We start from the raw sequence: 20,843 nt of genomic DNA on the forward strand, positions 1-20,843 counted from the left end.
GTGATGTATTGAGAAAAAAAAAAAACAAAAAAAAAACCCACAGCATTATACATTAATAGAACTTTTGATAAAAGTTTGTTAATCTTTATAATTTTTAAAATCATACTGGGAGTAACACTTTAGTTTGATGTATACTATCCTGATTGTTTGTTAGATTAAAAAAAGAAAATAGTTGAAAAAAGTTGAAAAAAAAAACAACACTTTTATTGTTATATTTTATGTAAATAAAAGACAACAAGTGATAGAAAATGTATCAATTCAATGTATTAAAATAAACATTTCAAGTATAATTAAAAAACATCAATAAGTTCCTTACTTCATTAATACTTCAACAATTATATATATACTGTATGAGATATTTACAGTGTCTAAACAAAAGAATTCACAAAACTATTCCATAGAATCATTAGGTGGAATGTTAGCATGAACTCCAATCTGCTCAGAAAGTTTCTTTATCTGTTCTTCAAGAAGAATATTTCTTTTTACTTCTTCATTGTAATTGTATTTTAGATCTTCAATCTCTTCAAAGAATGCTGGGTCAAAGTTCTCAAGTTCCTTTCTTAGATTTTTCACTACATCCTGAAAACAAAAATTCAAACCGCATTTAATTACAGACTTAACCAAGATTCATTGCAGATTTTAAAGGTTTTGTTGGCTGCATCAAGTGCTAAGTAGGTCACCAGCATGTACCAGAGTGAACTTATGTGCACTTTCAAATTTAATTTAAATTGAAAAAAAAATTCCGATAAAAGGCAAAACAGCCTAACAACAATAATATGTAATTTACAACTGGGCAGCTTCTACTTCAGTTTCAGTTTTAATTTGTGCTGAAGACTTTCAGTGGCATTAGGGATAGATGTCGGCTTTAATTAATCTTGTGATTTCCTCATATATAATTTGAATTAATAACTGAACTGAAGTTTTTTTTTCAGTCAGCAGCATCTGTAGGTTAATGTTTGGCTATCCTTCTAAATTTTACTAAAATACAATGTTGTCAGTCAAAGTAAAGATAAATCTCTATGGTCTGGCCAGACCAAAAGGTACAGAGACAAACAGCCAGCTCATTCACTTTTGAACTTCATTAACACTGTGCTGACATCTTGTTCACTCTGACTGGCATGATCAGGTACCCATGAGTTTCAATACCCGGAAATGAACTGTGGTCCAACTTGAGGTGCTGATGTGTTGATGTTATCCTTGCTTGGTGTATTGGACAAAGTACTTGCTGAGTGTTCCATGTTACTTTTGTGTGGGATTTATTTAAAACTAGCTGTCCCCCACAGCTCCACCCACAGCTCCACCCACGCAGTAGTGAAACAAGACGAACTTTAAAAATCAATAAACAAACAGGTATTGCTAGTTAAGCGAAGGCAGGGTATGGTCCAAAACTTGGCTAGAGGTAGGCCGATTTGAACAGAAGCTGGTGCGTGAGTGAGGAGGGCCCTGCCTGGCTCGCCACTCCTGACATCATGCTTCCCCCCCTCCACTCGGCCCGCAGCCTCTGTCTCAAATTAGTGCGAATATATCACTCCTGCAAGCGAACTATGATACTTAGCGTGATGAGTGAAGTCACAAAATCAACCATAATGTTCAAGCAAATTACAGAAAAAAACCGATCTAAATCCGTTAAGCAGTTCTCTTGTGAAAAACGGACAGACATACAGACAATTTTGTATATATAGTTTGTGAAACTCGAAGACTGTGTTTCTGATATGGATGTATGCAACACTGGAGCACCACAAGGCACAGTCCTGTCTTCTTTTCTCTTCACTTTGTACACTTTGTATAGAAATATAACACCAGGTCTCGTCACTTGCAGAAATTATAAGATGATTTTACACTTACGAGGTATATCAATAAGGGGGATGAGACAGAGTGTAAGAGTAAGGTGGAGAACTTCGTTTCTTGGAGAAAAGGGAATTGTCTGCACCTTAATTAACATCAGCAAATCGAAGGAACTAGTTATTGACTTTAGCTACACCAAAGAGTCTCTCTGTCAGGTCACTATTCAGGGAGTGGATGTAGAAGTGGTACACTCCTACAAATACAGTCATATGAAAAAGTTTGGGAACTCCTCTCAGCCTGCATAATAATTTACTCTACTTTCAACAAAAAATATAACAGTGGTATGTCTTTCATTTCCTAGGAACATCTGAGTACTGGGGTGTTTTCCGAACAAAGATTATTAGTGAAGCAGTATTTGGTTGTATGAAATTAAATCAAATGTGAAAAACTGGCAGTGCAAAAATTTGGGTCCCCTTGTAATTTTGCTGATTTGAATGCATGTAACTGCTCAAATTGAAGTTACGCAGGGGTTGGATATTCCAACAAGACAATGACCCAAAACATAGTTCGAAATCTACAAAGGCATTCATGCAGAGGGAGAAGTACAATGTTCTGTAATGGCCGTCACAGTCGCCTGACTTGAATATCATCGAAAATCTATGGGATGATTTGAAGCAGGCTGTCCATGCTCGGCAACCATCAAATTTAACTGAAGTGGAGAGATTTTGTATGGAAGAACGGTCAAAAATATCTCCATCCAGACACTCATCAAAGGCTATAGGAGGCGTCTAGAGGCGGTTATATTTGCAAAAGGAGGCTCAACTAAGTATTGATGTAATATCTCTGTTGGGGTGCCCAAATTTATGCACCTGTCTAATTTTGTTATGATGCATATTGCATATTTTCTGTTAATCCAATAAACTTAATGTCACTGCTGAAATACTACTGTTTCCATAAGGCATGTCAATATATATATATATATATATATATATATATATATATATATATATATATATATTAATTTTATTGTAATCATTCATACAAATCAATCAATTTTTACAAATGATAAAAAAAAAAAAAAAAAAAAAAACTCCACCCCCACCCCTGAGAGAGAGAGAGCATGGCCAACAGAGTAAAACTTAAGGCTTCTAGACATACCTAAATTGATGAGTTTAATAGGCCAGTAGAGATGAATGGAGAGGAAAAAGAGATGCGGAGATAATTGCTTCCTCGGTGCTATAAGAGCTTATTCTAAAATTTTACTGATTATATCCTGCCAGGTTTTAAAAAAATTCTGTACAGAACCTCTAACTGTATATTTGATTTTTTCCAATTTCAAATAGTATAAAACATCGGTTACCCACTGACTTAAAAGAGGAGCATTAGGATTCTTCCAGTTTAGCAAAATAAGTGTGCGTGCCAAAAGTGTAGTGAATGCAATCACAGTTTGTTTGTCCTCCACTTTAAACCCATCTGGAAGAACATCAAACACAGCTGTTAATGGGTTAGGAGGGACTGTGACACCAAGGCACTTAAAAACTTTGGTCCAAAATGATGTTAATTTGGTGCAGGCCCAAACCATGTGACCCAGTGAGGCTGGGACTTGACTGCAGCGTTCACAGGTTGGATCTTGCCCTGGAAACATTTTGGACAGTTTTAGGCGAGACAGATGTGCTCGATATATAATTCTGAGTTGAATAATTGTATGCTATGCGTATATGGAGCTCGAGTGAAGTCTCTGCACTGCTGTTTTCCACTCCTTTTCTGATATATTAAGAAATATTTTTCCCATTGTCCTCTTGGATCTTTGAAAGGGAGGGACTGTAAAATAATTTTATATATTGCAGAGATGGTGTCTAAGTCCTTGAAATTGAGCAATATTTTTTCCAGCGTGGATGAGGGTGCAAGATGAGGAAAATCGGGCAGGTTCTGTTTAACAAAGTTCCTAATTTGAAGATAGTGAAAGAAATGTGTAGCTGGAAAGTTAAATTTGGAATGTAATTGTTTGTAGTATGCAAAGATGTTGTCTATATAAAGATCTCTGAGCAATTTAAACTGATCTGCAATAATAAACGGGAAGGTGTCCAATCTAATATTGTGTGCTTGGGAATTCACTGGAAAGAATACACTTTTATTCAAAAATTCTGAGACCAGAGATCTTTTGAAATTCTGTAAGTACTGTTACGACTGCAGGCACAGAATTTTGTGAGTCTGATATATACAATACCATATCATCTGCATATAGAGAAATTGTCTGTTCCAGTCCTTCACTGATAAACCCATTTATCTGATCAGCATTTCGACAGTGAACCGCCAGTGGTTCAATGGAGATTGCAAATTGCAGTGGTGACAAGGGGCATCCTTGTCTGGTACCACGTTCTAGTTTAAAGTAGTCTGAACAAATGTTGTTAATACAAACTGAAGCTTCTGGATTGGTATACAGTAGTTTGATCCATGCACAAATGTTTGGGCCAAACCCAAATTTCTCTAATGGAGTGAAAAGGTATTTCCATTCAATCATATCAAATGCTTTTTCTGCATCCAATGATAATAATATTTCTGGGGTGTTTAATGTAATATACTCACCAACAAAGTCAAACAGGCGTCGAAGATTGGAGGATAAGTGTCGACCCTTGATAAATCCAGTTTGATCTTGTGATATCACCGAAGGCAGCACTTTCTCCGTCCTTCTAGCTATGATTTTTGAGAGTATCTTAACATCATTATTCAGAAGTGAAATTGGTCTGTATGATGCACATTGCAATAAGTCCTTATTTTGTTTAGGGAAGACGGTGATTAATGCTTGGCGAAAAGTTTGAGGTAGAATTTGATTATCTCTAGCTTCTGTAAATGTTGCTAATAGGAGGGGAGCTAGCTGAGCGGAGAATTTCGTATAAAATTCTGTAGGGTAGCCATCAGGGCCTGCTGCTTTCCTGCCTTGAAGTGACTTTATAGCATCTAGTAATTCTGATAGTGTCAGAGGTTTATCCAGTTCCTCCGCACTAAAAGTATCTATTTGTGGCAACTGTAATGTATTCAGAAATGCATTAGATTGTGTGTTGTCTTCTTTGAACTCAGTAGAATATAAGGATTTACAGTAGTCCCTAAATGTGTGCATTATATTTTTATGGTCAATGATTTCGTCTCTGTTCGTGTTGGTGATTACTGGGATTGCATTGCGAACTTCTTGCTTGTGGATTTGTTGAGCTAAAAGCTTATTACCTTTCTCTCCGTGATCATAGTAATGATGTCTGGATTTAAAAATTAGTTTTTCAGTTTCTTTAGTTGTCAAGAGGTTGAGTTCTGAATGCAGAGCCTCGCTTGGAAGCCTGGCATGTTCTTGATCTATTCTAGTAATTTCACTTTTTAGTTCTGATACTTTCTTGGTTTCTAATTTATTCCTGTGGGAAAGATATGAAATAATCTGTCCTCTTAAGAAGGCCTTTAGAGTTTCCCCAGAGTATTCCTGCAAAGACCTCTGAGGATGTGTTTGTCTCTAGGAAGAAACTGAATTGTTTGGATATAAATTCCGTACAGTTCTTGTCTGCTAATAGAAGCGGGTTAAGACACCATCTACGAGGTGAGTGTGTGGGGCATAGTGATTTTAGCTCCAACATCAGAGGTGCATGGTCGGAAATAACAATAGCATCGTACTTGCAAGATTTAATCGTAGGCAAGAAATTATTATCTATGAAGAAATAATCTATTGGTGAGTAGAAAGAATATTTTCTTGAGTTTTGGTTTAGAAACCTCCAGGAGTCTGATAAGTTGTGGTCAGTTACAAACTGTGTAATTATCTTTGCAGTGTCATCCCCTCTGTGACATGAGTCCTATCTAAGAGTGGATTTAAAACACAATTAAAGTCCCCGGCCATTATAATTTTATGAGTGTTCACATTGGGGAAGGATGCAAATACGTTTTGTATGAATTAGGTACATAAACATTTATCAAAATAATTTTACAGTTAAATAAGTTGCCCATGACCATCACATATCTCCCTTCCGGATCAGATACTACATCGGATGCTACAAATGGGACTGTTCTATGTATGAGAATTCCCACCCCTCTAGTTTTCTTTGTAAAGCTAGAATGGAACATTTGGCCAGTCCAGTCCTTTTGCAGACGGAACTGATCCTTGCTTAGTAAATAGGTCTCTTGTAAAAAATACTATTTTAGCGTTTAAACCTGTTAGGTAAGAGAGTACTTTCTTTCTCTATAATTCGTGATTCAGGCTTTTAACATTCCAGCTCACAAAGTTGACTGTCCCATCATGGAGATATTGATTCTGAGTTTTTGATGTCATTTTATAGTCTTAACTGGAAGTGAGACAGCTTTAACCTTAATTTCCTATTTCCCCAAGAGTTATTGCCATGCAGCCTGTTGTTACGCTGGTAGTAATAATTATAAAGATTAAAAGGATAGATTAGACATAGCCTGCTCTCTTTCTCTCTCCCGCTTATCCCCCCCCCCCCCCCCCCCTTTTTGCCTCCCCACTTCACAAAGTCTCGGTCCTTTGAGGCATGTCATATATTAAAAGGAAGTTGCTACTTTGAAAGCTCAGACAATGATAAAATAAAATCTAAAGAATTAAGAGGGGTTCCCAAACTTCTGCATATGACTGTACTTGGGAGTCCATATCAATGACAGGTTGGACTGGTCTTATAACATAGAGGAACTATGTGATAGAGGGTAAAACATGTTCTTTCTTAGGAGACTGTTTTCCTTTAAAGTGGGTAATGTCCATCTTCACATCTACTACAACTCTGTGATTGCCAGTGTGATTTTTTACACTGTGGTGTGCTGAGCTAGTACCATCACTTCAAGAGAGTCCCACCAATTCAACATGCAAATTACAAGTGTAGGGTCAGTTATAGGACAGACCCTGGACCCCTTAGGGGTAGTAGCAAAGGAGTGAATTAGAGCAAAATTGAGTACCATTATGAAAAATGCTGCACATCCTCTCTCTGACACAGTAACACTAAGTAAATTTCAGTAAACAAATTATTCAGCAAAACTGTTTCAAGAAACACCATGGGAGAGCCTTTTTACCAACAGCAATATGCCTGCATAATGCCTCACTGTGATACAATACAATACAATACAGTTTATTTTTGTATAGCCCAAAATCACACAGGAAGTGCCGCAATGGGCTTTAACAGGCCCTGCCTCTTGACAGCCCCCCAGCCTTGACTCTCTAAGAAGACAAGGAAAAACTCCCAAAAAAACCTAGTAGGGAAAAATGGAAGAAACCTTGGGAAAGGCAGTTCAGAGAGAGACCCCTTTCCAGGTAGATTGGGCGTGCAGTGGGTGTCAAAAGAAGGGGGTCAATACAATACAGTACAGTACACAGAACAATTTCTCAATATAGTAAGAAATAAAAAAAAATATATATAAATTTTAGAAGTACAGAGCAGAATTTAACAGTAGATGATATATCCCATAATAAGATTTGTATTTGTATAGAGTCCTGGAGACCTCATCCTTCAAGCTGCCTCCCCCATTTGGCCATTCCACAGCTGAAACAGTGCTGGGCCAGCCAATCCGATGAAAGGACCCCTCTCTCCCACGATTCCTGCGATCCTCCATCTGGGATGACTTTGTGATGGTGTCTGCCAAATCAAAAGTTTTCTTTCTTGTTAATTTTTTTTTTCTTTTTAATCATTTTGGTGTTTGTTGTGAGTGTACATATATATATATATATTTATTTAGCTATTTATGTATTAATTTATTTAACACTAGAATCTCTGAAGCTTACAACTTTTTCCATTGTCCTTGAGTTTCTTAAATTTTCCTGACATTCGTCAAGAGGTTTGTAGCACCTAATCACTGTGCTAATAGCCCTTTTGTTTTGCAAAAGCGCAAATTAGCAGAGTGCATCCTGCTACACCCCCCCCCCCCCCCCCCCACACCCCATTCAGTCAGATGAAGGCATCGCCCTAATGCAATCCTCACAGCTGAAGTCTGTGTTTTAGTGTTTATCTGGTGATGCGTTTGTAAGGAATTATATAGGTAATGAAATATCGTAAATTGAAATGCATACATTTCATGTGTCCGTATCTAAAATGATTTGTGCAAATATCGAATGGCAGAGGAAATGCGGGGAAAGAAATGCTGAACAGACAGCTAAACGAGAAAATGTTTTCATATGTTATGGTAATAACGATATAATTTTGACATGATGTGTAGGCCGTGTGAAGCCCAAATATTCAAGAAACACTTTCACAAAAGGTATAACAAAACAAGTAGGCTTTTACTCAAGAATGAAACCAAAGAAAAAAATTGCTCAACTGACAAGTTGCTGAAGCCCAACTATCAGTCGGTACTAAATAAAAGACGTTCGCAAACGTGTCTGTTTGCATGTTTCATTTTAAAATAGTCATTGCAGTGGTAATGCTGCTGTGCCATGGATCTGTGCAGATGGCGCAGTGGATAGGCTTCCGTTTAGAAACATCGAGGTAATAGGTTCAAATCCTGTGACTTCTCTGTATTTAAGTAGTGAGCTGCTATTAAATATAATAATATTATATAACAAAAACATACATTTGATGTAAGTCTGTAACATCTTCTGTAAATTTATGGTACTTGTAAAAGATGTTATTTTTCCTTGGACACAGACATTCATATCAACGTCATTTGAACATTTTTTTTTATTCTTGGATTCTTGAATAAAACTGAATTTGAATGATTTTTTTTATTCAGTTTTATTCTTGGATTCTTGAATGAAAAAATCATTCAAATGACATGTTGATGTGAATGTCCTAGCATCCACAATCAAGGTGGCACAGACAACAGACCAGAGAGGTAGAAATAGTTTTACTACAGTCAGACGTAAACACAAGATAAAGGATGCACAATATCCAGTGGTATCACCTCCAGCATTTGAAGTATTTCTGCACCTTGCAGAGACGGGCAGTGATTCTGATAACTTTGTGGTGGTAGGCAGGTATGAAGAGCCCCAACAGGTCACCTCAAAATTTTCCCAAAAAGGGAGTAGTTGTTGTAGTGGGGTACTCAGTCATAAGGGGGACTGAGATGCAGGTCTGTTCCAGAGACAGAATGTCTCACATAGTGTGTTAACTCTTGGGAGCACAGGTAGTAGACCAGCCCGGAAGGATGGATAGGGTTTTTGTTGGGGGAAGAGGATCAATCCAGTAGTCACTGCCCTTGTGGGAACAAATGACAACATACATAAAAATCAGTTCTGCATTTCCAATTTAAAGTGTCTGATATCACGCTGATGAGCAGGGACTTGGTTATGGGTTACTGAGACTCCTTTTGGAACAGATAGGTCTTTTCTGCTCTGATGGAATACATTTGAATTGGAGGAGGACCAATGTATTGGCAATACATATCAGGAAGTTAATCAAGCATTGTTTAAACTAGGGAATGGGAGGTTAGGGAGTTTAGGACAGGCCAAGTTTATAATTTCACATGAACAGGAAAGGGCAGCACGGTGGCGCAGTGGTAGCGCTGCTGCCTCACAGTTAGGAGACCCGGGTTCGCTTCCTGGGTCCTCCCTGCGTGGAGTTTGCATGTTCTCCCCGTGTCTGCGTGGGTTTCCTCCCACAGTCCAAAGACATGCAGGTAAGGTGGACTGGCGATTCTAAATTGGCCCTAGTGTGTGCTTGGTGTGTGGGTGTGTTTGTGTGTGTCCTGCGGTGGGTTGGCACCCTGCCCGGGATTGGTTCCTGCCTTGTGTTGGCTGGGATTGGCTCCAGCAGACCCCCATGACCCTGTGTTCGGATTCAGCAGGTTGGAAAATGGCTGGATGGATGGATGAACAGGAAAATAAGTGGGAATTCAAGGTGCTGTGTGTAGGTGGGTTCAAAACTGGCTCTAACACAGGAAGCAAAGGATTCTAGTGCAAGGAATTGTACAGGTCAATGTTGGTGTTGCTGCTCTTTTTAATATATAAATGATCTGGATAGAAATATAAACAACAATTAAGTTTGCAGGTAATACCAAACTAGGTGGAATGGCAGATAATCTAAAATAAAGCAAATTATTACAAACAGACGTGGGCTTAGACTATAGGCTTAGGTATAATTGTACCAGATGAAACATTTAAATTATTACATATGGGAAGTAAAAATATTAGATTTGAATACAAAATCTGAAAGTACTCCTTTATGACAAGGATACAGAAGTTGTAGTGCACTCATCACTATCTAGATCCAAACAGTATATAGATTCCATTAAGAAGGCTTCACCTGGAGTACTGTGTACAGTTTTGGTCTCCTTATTACAAAAAGATGTAGCAACACTAAAAGTCCAGAGGAGAGCGATTGAGGTAATTCTGGTACTGAGAGGTATGAGCTAGCGATTGAAAGAGTCAAACTTTTTCAGTTTAAGCAAACAGAAATTAACAGGGGACATGATTGAAGTGTTTAAAATTATGAAAGGAATTAGTACAGTGGATCCAAGCTGTTACTTTAAAATAAATAAAGTCATCAAAATAAAACTCTGAAAGAGATGCAAAGTCATTAAGGGTTCATTATGCACAAACATTATAAAGTTTTTCTTCACACAGTTATTCAATGCTTCTGTTATGCTATCATGTTATTTAGGGACCTTCAAAATTTCAACTTTTTTTAGAAAAATTAAGTGGATAGGACTGGCAACTTTTAATGAGCTGAATATCCTGTTCTTGTTAAAAATGTTCCTTTCTGTTATTCTAACCTTCCATCAGAAGAATATACATTTAAAAATTAGATCTGCAACACCCTACCCCTCTCACTGTTCTTAATTGAGTTCTACTCAGTGCTTTGCTTTGAATTCACAAACATGTGCCTCTTATCATGCTCTGAGCCAGTGATGCAACCCTAACTAAGGAGGCAAAGTAGAGCTTTAATGTAAGAAGGTAAACTTATTGCCCAAATTCTGCAATGCAGAACAGTCACTTTTTCTGTATGTCTGTTCTTTTTACAAGCCTCTGAATTTAAATTTCCTAGGCATAAAGCAAAACAGCTAATGTAACACAATAATGCGTAATCCAGCTATATATGCATAATCAAAGCTGTGAGAACAAAATTGTTCAAACTGTATAAAAAAAGAATACCTCTAAGCACACTTAGAACATTCTATTGTGTGTTGTTTTACTGTGTCCTCTCTTTCATTGCAACAAATAAAAACAATTAGTCTACTTCTAACAGAGCAAAGTTTGTGTCACTGGTGTCCTTGTCGATCTGCAGCACAGTGCTATAAACAAGCACACTAATATATTAAGCTTTTGCTTGAACCAGTTCCTTTGCTCCCCAGTCACAGCTTCTGATGCAAATACTGGGTCATTCAGAGATTATTTCTCTTTCTGGTTTTTTTTTGAAAGGAGCTAAGCATCCATAGGTGAAGATGAATGTTTGAGGGTCAATTACGAGAACTGCATAAAGGTCTATTCGAAGACATATTAATCTGTCTAAAGTTTGTAAGAAGAATTCAAAGATGTCTCTCAAAGAAAAACAATAATTTATTCTAAAACAATTCTAACATTCCTCCAGTAACACACAGCTGATAAATATTTTAGTTGCAACTTTCACCATTTCATGTGTTTAGTTTCATGTCACCTATGGTCTTCTACACTCCCTTGTTTTTGAAATTATAATCAAAATATTTACAGAAATTGGAACCAAGAACAATAAAGTAAAATTTTCATTTATTTATCTAAAGCGGCCAAGTAGTACAGTGTATTGTATTGGCCAAGACTCTGCACATTAAAGTACTTAGTACACATTAAAATACTTTGTGAATTTCCTCCAACTCACTGTGTGACTCAGAGCAATTCATTTTACTCCAAATGCAAAAGATGCAAGTAAACATCTATATCTTGATCTCCCAAGTCCCACATAAAGGCATTGTTCAACTAAGCAAGAAAATTAACCATTTACAAACTTAAGTGTAAAGTAACATTTAAGCAATAAGTGTTAGTAATGGTATAGTTCATTCCCTACCTACATCATCATGCTGCACAAAATACAAGGTTAATATGTTCTGAATACTGTAACACTAATGCAAGGTTTTACTGTCTAGCCTGATGAATAAAGTAAATAATGGCATATTTCCCACTCAGTAAACAAAAAAATTAAGCATTACCTCCAATTGTCTTTTTTGAAGGTCAGTTGCTCTTAATTGGCTTTGAAGTTCTACTAGTTTTGCCAACAATTCATCATGCTTCATACCTTTTTCAAGTAGGTCAGTATGCTCTAGAGACAAAGGATTTCCATTAAACATTACTGTGTAGTAATCAATAAGAATTACTGAAAAACTGAAGAAGAAAAATTACTGAAATTAAATTTACTGAAAAAAATAAATGATTGAAAAACATAATTATCTCTCCTGTACCGAATAAAACCTTTAACTTGCTGAAGTCTATTGGAAATGCTGAAACAATGATGAAGCGAAACTGAAATACTAAACTGAGGTGGCCAGCCTGTAGATGCCTGCCCGTAGATGCAAACCATTCTATTTAAATCAATGTATATTTCTGAACCGACCAATATATCCAGACAAATGTATCTCAACAAATGTACATACCTCCACGCATGTATATATCTAAACTGATCTATCTGAACCAATGTATGTACCTCAACCAACGTACATCTATCAAACAGATATACTCAAACCAATGTATCAGAACCGATATATACTGTTCACCATTGGTTTTGTAAATATATGAATTGTTTCAGATAATTATATATATTATATATATCTGAAACAATCCATATATTTACAAAACCAATGGTGAACAGTACGTCATAGTCTATACAGCAAAATTATACCCAATAAGGAGCTGTTACTATGATTTAGATAATACATTTAGGTTTGTTATCACACACCAGATTTAAAGATAAATAAGACAGCTGAAAACTTAGTTATGAGAGTTTGGTCAATAAGTGTACATTTGTGAAATGACAAAATAATATGTATATTTAACATTGAGTGGTGAAATAATGTTCAAACTTATTCAAGGGTTGAAATGAAGGTAGTTATGTTGCTTTTAGTCTTTTCCTGTTGTTTTTTCTAAGCATGGCAGTCACCATGACAGTAACTACAGCATCAGTAAGAAAATAAATAATTATGGAAACTCATCTATATTAGAACAAAACAAAGATAATATGAAGGAATCTTGCCATTGCTTAATTTTAACATCTTTTGCCCTGATTATATGATATTCAGACTGCATTTGAGATTCACTGTACAATACCTTGATTCAAATTTTCAAAAACAATCCACAAACATTCTGCCTCAAAAAAAAAAATCTCATCCATATCATGTTCAAAGTACAAACCAACACTGAACTGAGCTTCAATTATATAATGTAAACACATACAAACTCATAAAGCCCTACTCATGTACACTGGGACAATTCAGATTTGCTGGTTAACCTGGTTATACATTAAAAAAAAACCACTGTTCTGTCTGTGTTACCAGTTCCAGATTTCCCATCTGACACTGTATCCATCTGTTTTCTAAAAGCCTCTACCAGCTGCGTGAGTCGAGAGTTCTCCATTTCCAGTTGACTGTTTTTGAGTCTGGAACAAAGACATTTTTCAAGATTAAAGTTTATTTCTTCCTACATTAAAATTGAGAACAAAATTAGGCTATACATTGTTAAGTACAATAAATGTATAACATGATATTCATCATGTTAGTAAATAAATGTACAGCCTTGACCACTTGTATATATGGATATCTACTAAAAGCAGAATAAATTAAAAGCCTAATAAACAATATTACAGGCTGTCATCACAGTTAGGAGTCTACAGTTATATGGCAAAGAAATCATAATACCACATGCAACATATTACCATGGCCAAACTGTACTGTGTGTAGACCAATGATTTTTAACTGGGAGATCTCTTAGTAAAGCACCTCCAAAATTGGCTAGGTGGCACTTTTAAAATGCTCCTAAGCTCCTGTAATCAAGCATTTTTGTAAAACTGCTTATAATTTTTAAACATCCATTATGTAATAAGCAGCATCATTCTGAATTATATATGAGCAGCAGGTTGCAGATAAAATCATTTATACCTTCAAAGTAAAAATGATTGAAATGCAATTAATTAAGCCTTGTACTTCTTAAATTGCCAGAATTAAAGTTAGGGGGAACAGTTTGACTAAAGCCCAACTTCCTCCCAACTGTGCCTTATGAGATGCATCTATACATTGTTTCCAGTCAGCAGAGATTATTTAGCCAGTGAAGAATGTACAACTTCTCTCTCACTCTCCAGCATGTAATTAGTGCAAGATAGATATAAGTTAATTCAGCAAGCAAATCAGTACAAGATGTCTGCTCACCCAATACACTGAAACTAACATTCTCATAATACTATTATTATTGCATAAGCACTTGACAAGAAAAAATATTTACAACAAAGAAAAAAAATATGCCTTTTATGTGTCTTTTTGACACATAAGACAAGAATCACCACAAACCTATAAAACCCATCTGCATTTTAAAAGGCATCTCACCTGCATGCAGTGCCAAAACACACCCCAAAAAAGCTGTTTTTTTATTAATTATTTTTCAATCATTAAACAAAGTGAAAGCCATTTTAAGTCAATTTTAAAAGTGACTTTAGTAACCGTAGGTCCAGCTGTTTTGAAAAAACAAAATAAGGAATACACTTGCCTCAATAATTTAATGCACTGTTTATAACAACATAACTTAGTTGTCATAATCAAATTATTTAAATTTTTCTATGATATGTTAAACATAACTTCCTATATAAAAATATTTCAGTTTGAAGTATGTGAAATTTTCTCTGTACGTGGTGCTGATAGCAGGTTTCCAAATTGTCTAGGTTCTAGGCATTATTCTTGCACATGTTTGCCCATAAGTAGTCTGAATGTTTTAACTCTGCCTTGTGGCTTTCAGCTACAGCCCATTGGCAAATATTTTGTGACACAATTTTAAACAGTTTTTGGAATTGTGTGTCTAATTATTTTGGAATAGTTGTCATTATTATTATGATTCACGCTGAACACTTATGTACAACACAATTTAGATCTTTGCCCACTGAACAAAAATTGGAAATTTATGAATATTAATTTAATTTTTGCTGTCAGTGTTGAACATTTGATGTTAAGCATATCTTTAATACTGTCCTTTGGTGTTTGTACTGCATGTCAAAATTTTGATAGATTTTCACTGTATTAGCTTTATTTTTACTTTATTCAGCTGACATTTTATTCTGACTGGTGCTTGTAGCTTAATACATTGTGTCTGTCCCAAACACCTATTTTCTATTGTTCTGTTTTGAGTTCCTGTCGTATCATTCCAGTTATTCACAATTCAACCAGTTGCACTTGAAATATCATTCTATTGGGTTCAAGAAATTGAAAGCCCCACAACACACTTGTTTTTTTTAAACTAATGTTCTATAACTAAACCTAGCCAATTTCCAATGTGTGAACCACCACAGCCTGGAAACTGATTAACATGAAGGAAATACTGTTAGAGAGATTGTCAAAGTATCATGAATTTTTCTTTTTAAACAGAAGAAAAACATGTCACTTTAAACTTGTGACCAAGAGGTGTTAGATAGCAACTATACCATTAATCTGTCTAACCTCTTAACTCCAGTGATTTTCTCTTACAAGTAAAGTTTTAAGATGAATAGTATTATATATACAGTGGTGCCTCACACAACGAACTTAATTCGTTCCAGGAGCAAGTTTGTTATGCGAAAAGTTCGTTATGTGAAACGCGTTTTCCCATAACAATACATGTTAAAAAAAATAATTCGTTCTGTAGCATAAAATATGCTAAGATGACATAAAAAAAGATACATTTTTTGTTATTATTTTTATTTAGATACATCTAAAAACATAATTTTTTTTTAAAAAAGCACACATTTTTTTAATTTTAAGACAGACTAAGTAGAGTCTACCGAATCTTGCACATCTTCATCCATTTTCTGCTTTTTGGCCGATGGTTTCATGAAAAACCTGTCCAAAGTCGTTTGTTTTTCTCTTTTCTTCAACATCTGCCGGAAATAACGGACAAGAGTATCGGAGTAAAGATCGTTGATCCTGTTTGCTTCAGCTGAATCCGGATAGTGGGCATTGGTAAACTCCTGAACTGCTTTCCATTTGACCAGGATGTTCTTGATGTCAGCAGTTGGGATTGGTTGATTGTTTGATTGTTGCTCCTCGTTATCAGATGACGCTTCCCTTTGAGCATTGTCCTGTTGCTGGACCAGAAGTGCTTGGAGCTCTTCAGTTGTCAGCTCTTCTTCGTGTTCCTCAATAAGCTCCTCTACATCCTCTTCCTCTACCTCTAATTCCAACCTTTGGGCCACTGTGATGATGTCCATCACCACTTCTGTGTCATCAACTACTGCTTCTTCCTGGGTCCACGAAGGCACAAGCATCTTCCAAGCAGAAATGAGGGTCCTTTGTGACACTTCTTCCCAGGCCTTCTGTATAAGTCGTATTGCCATAAGGACATCAAATTTCTCCTTCCAAAACTTTCGGACAGTCATATTGTCTCCACCAAACTCGCATTCTTCAAACACCTTATTAAAGAGGGCTCTAGTGTAGAGTTTTTTAAAGTTCGCAATAACTTGCTGATCCATTGGCTGAAGAATGGATGTGGTGTTTGGTGGCAAATACTGCACCTTGATAAAAGGATAATTTTCCTGCAATATTTCCTCTAGGTCTTTTGAGTGAGAAGGGGCATTGTCAAGTATCAGAAGGGCTTTGAGCGGCAGTTCTTTTTCCAGCAAGAATTTCTTCACGGCAGGAGCAAAGGTTTCCAGAATCCATTCGTTGAAGATAACTTGGGTCACCCAGGCTTTTTGATTGGACTTCCAATGGACGGGCAGTTTGGACTTAGTAACGTTATTTTTCTTGAAAATTCTGGGATTTTCAGAGTGATAAACCAATAGAGGTTTGATCTTGAGGTCTCCGCTGGCATTAGACGAAAACATAAGGGTAAGTCTGTCCTTCTTGGCTTTGTGTCCTGGCAATTTCTTCTCCTCTTTTGTAATGAAGGTTCTGCTCGGCATTCTTTTCCAGAAAAGACCCGTTTCATCGGCATTGAACACTTGTTGTGGGCAGTATCCTTCATCCTTAATACATTTTTGAAAGTTAATAGAGAACTTTTCTGCTTCTTTCTTGTCAGCACTGCCAGCCTCACCATGCATAGTAACGCTGTGGATTCCACACCTTTTCTTAAATCTAAAAAACCACCCCCTGCTGGCTTTGAATTCTTCTTCATTATCTTGATTGCTGCTACTTCCAGGGACGTTTTTCTTTAGATCGTCATAAATTCTCTTGGCTTTGTGACAGATAATATCTTGGGTTGTTACGTCACCTTTCACCTGCCTGTCCTTAATCCAAATCGCTAATAGCCTCTCCATTTCCTCGTGGATTGAAGACCTATGTTTTTCATGAAATAATTTTGATACTCATTTGGCTACTTTGGCTGATTTGATTGCATCCTTATTTGTCAAAATGGTGAAAATGGTGGTCTTGCTGAGGCCAAACTCTTTGACGAGGTCACACTGTTTTACCCCACATTCACTCCTTCTAATTATTTCCTGTTTCATTTCAACAGAAATCACCTTCCTGCTTTTTTTAGAAGCCATGATATAAAAAAAATATTGAGTTTAACTTAAAAGGACGACTGCCGTGATACGTGCGTGATTTAATTCGTAATGAAGAAAGATTGCCGCGATACGTGCTTAAGTTAAGCGCAGTGACTAACGACTGCCTGCAGTGCCTGCGCGGAAGGATGCAATACATCGGCAGCGATCGTGGAAGCTCGGGCGAAGCAGTCGTGGAAGCTCGGGCAAAGCGGTCGTGGAAGCTCGGGCAAAGCGGTCGTGGAAGCTCGGGCGACTTTGTTGTGTGAAACGAAGTTCGTTGTATGAATCATGAAATGAAGTTCGTTGTGTGCAGCGTTCGCTGTGCGAGGCGTTCTTTATGCGAGGCACCACTGTATATATATATATATATATATATATATAATCCAATGTCTGTCTGTCCACTGTTCATGACAGACCTACTTAATAGATTTAGATCAGGTTTTTTTCTGTAATTTGCTTGAACATTCCTGTTGATTTTGCGACGTTTCTCATTGCACTAAGTATCATAGTTTGCATGCAGTACCGATTTATTTGCGCAAAGAGAAACACAGAGGACTGAAGGGAGGGGGGCAGGGCCCTCCTCACTCCCGCACCAGCCTCGGAGTGTACCTTACATCTATTTAGCTAGCGAACAAGTGAACTATTTAAACGGATTTAGATCAGGTTTTTTTCTAGAATTTACTTGAACATTCCGGTGGATTTCACGACTTCTCTCATCGCGTTATGAATCATAGTTCGCTTGCAGGAGCAATATATTCTCGCTAATCCGAGACAGAGGCTGCAGGCCTAAGGGAGGGGGAAATGTGACGTCAGGAGTGGGGAGTCAGTCTACCTATGCATTTTGGGGTGTACCTTGCCTCCGCTTTGTTTATTGATTTTTAAAGTTTGTCCTGTTTCACTACTATGTGGGTGGAGCCACGGGGGACGACTAGTACGATAAAAAAGTGAAAAGAGCAATCTATCAGTACACCAATTTTCTTTCCATTAATATATATTTATTGGTGCAGATGAATTAACATAAAAAAAATCAAAACCCAAACAAAAAAGAAAAACTAAAACCATACCTGATGTTTTGCAATTCAGTAAAGCGACCAGATTCTGTCTTTGCTTCCTCAGGAAAATGTTTCAGCAGTTCAATCTAAGGACAAACAGATAAAAAAAAAAAAAAAAATGATTAACACGAGAAGTAGGCTGGGAAAGCATTGGGTAGTAATTAAATTAGCATTTATTTTCTTAAACATTCTTAAACAGTTAACAGATACCACACTATTCTATTGTTACTAGATCTTATAGACTTGATCACAAGAAAGGATGTCCTGTGTTTTTTCGTTAAACAACTGAACAGCAGCATTTTTGTGTTATTAGAAATTTAATTATCAAGTATACATGTGGTTAAAGATGCTCATGAATTAATTTATGTGAGGTTATACACATAACTAGGCCTGGGAAAGTTAATGTATTAATTGTTTGTGATTAATGTGGCCTGTTTAATATGGTAAAAAATATTGTTGCATCCCGGGCCAGCAACAATGGTGATCGCATCTGGCAGTGCCTTGGTCAGGGTGGCATTTTCATGTACAATTTTTTTTTTTTTTAACATTATGAAACAATAATACAAAAAAAGTTAAGTGTGAACCTAAAGAATTACATACACATCCAGTACCATATTTATATACAACTTTTAAAAATTTTGAAAATGTCAAATGTACATCGTACTAGTATTCATTTCCTTGATTTGTGCATACTTATAGGTGAGAGGGAGGAAGTTTGGGGTGGGGTTACGGTAGTTCTATAGCAGACTAAAGAAAATTAGTGAAGGTAAAAATTATGCTGTCTCTTTTTTCATGTCATGTTTCTGTAAAAAGATTGAATTAATGTCATATCACATATCTGCAAAATGTGTTTTCTTTAAGTGGCACTAAAACCAAAATAAGTCTTTAGTACTAGTGTATTTAACTTACCAGTTTGCCAGGTATCTCACAGTGCATAATGCCCTAATATAATGTCAAAATTCTATGAAATAGAAGTGTAATGATTATCCTTACCCATTATTCCAGTCTGTAGTATCTTTGTCAATTTATGCAAACAGCGCAACATAACCACCCAAGTAATGCATGGTATCAGTTTTTAAGCAAGATACCAACTATAGCAAACTTTTTTAACATTCCAGGAACCAATATGTAGGTAAAGCAGTGCTTTCCAACCATTTTTCTGCAATGGCACACTTTCTGGAACCCAAAAAATGTCAAGGCACACCACGATTCTACCAACCACAAAAGCATTAAATCTATACACTTGCTAAACTGTCGAAGGGGCAGGACTATCAGAGACACCGGAGGGAAAAAAAAAAAAAGCATCTTGGAGGTTGGTATTTACAGACGCAGCACTTAGTGAAAACGTGAACACATTTTCCCAGCTGCTTCGTCCATTTTCCCCACTCATACAAGCGGTACTATACAACACAAAAAGGTAGCTTTCATTGTGCTCCAGGTGAAAAACACTTTAGGGTATAAGTATAAAGTCATTTGCAGATTTTTAATTTATGCCCATTTAAGAGATGCTTATTTCAGTCAGTCTTTAGCAATGCAGTCTAACTCTACAGTCGCTTCAATTACTTCATTTTACTTTGACATGTCTATGTTTCTCATAGGCCATACCAATTTGAGAATTAATACATTGGACTTATTTTTTTAATGCCTTATTTTCAACTTGCATTTTAGGAAGGCATTCAAATTCAGGTTGTACTTGATCAAGTAGTATTTTGTTAAAAGGTCAGGTTTCAGGACATTAATTAAGTTTAAAACTACGCCAATACATTGTTTTGAAATTCCTTTGTGTTAATTCTACATTAATTTTGTGATTCAGTGCATATTTACTATAATGATTTATGTATTTATTTTATGTTTTAATGGTAGATGTGATTAATCGTGTAATTTTAAATAGTTAATTTTTTTTAATCGATTCCCAGACCTAGTTATAACTAATTAAGCATAAAGCCTACAGGACATGTACAGTATATGTCACTGTATATGATTGGCAGCCTGAACTTGTCACTAATCAGAACATTAACTTCTGGATGAATTAATTGTATTGTACTGTACATTGATTGTACTGTACACTGTATAAACATTTTCTCCTCAAGAGTCCTGGGCTTATTATTAATGCTTAAATGGTGCAGAATATACTTTTATAACCCTTTATAATATATGACTTAATTGTTAATTATTACCTGTTCTTAGTGTGTGTTTTTCGATATTGATATCTAGCCTTCTAACAAACACTGTTGTAACAATACATAACACCATAACAATAATTCACCAATATAAGCAACCTTGATTCCTGAATCTTTGAACAGATATCCACCTATTCATGCATATTCATTTTTTGGGGTTGTGTTATCCAGATTATCCTGATAAGCGCGGAATGAAAGGCAGAAGCAGGACTAGGTGGAGCTCCAGTCAATTGTTAAGT

At 36.4% G+C, this 20,843-nt stretch overlaps 1 protein-coding gene across 1 annotated transcript in view; it reads right to left on the reverse strand.

The window, feature by feature from the left end:
• Positions 1-201: 201 nt before the first annotated feature.
• LOC114663509 (centrosomal protein of 290 kDa) overlaps positions 202-20,843 on the reverse strand; it is a 152,615-nt gene continuing 131,973 nt past the window's right edge. The window contains exons 51-54 of the mRNA XM_051931495.1: positions 18,437-18,510; positions 13,207-13,310; positions 11,872-11,981; positions 202-579 (exon numbers count right to left, since the gene is read on the reverse strand). Coding sequence (XP_051787455.1) covers positions 391-579; positions 11,872-11,981; positions 13,207-13,310; positions 18,437-18,510 — 477 coding nt within the window. The 3' untranslated portion in view covers positions 202-390. The remainder of the gene's footprint in view (positions 580-11,871; positions 11,982-13,206; positions 13,311-18,436; positions 18,511-20,843) is intronic.

This window comes from Erpetoichthys calabaricus, chromosome 1 (genome assembly GCF_900747795.2).
Source record: "Erpetoichthys calabaricus chromosome 1, fErpCal1.3, whole genome shotgun sequence".
NCBI classification, from domain to species: domain Eukaryota; kingdom Metazoa; phylum Chordata; class Cladistia; order Polypteriformes; family Polypteridae; genus Erpetoichthys; species Erpetoichthys calabaricus.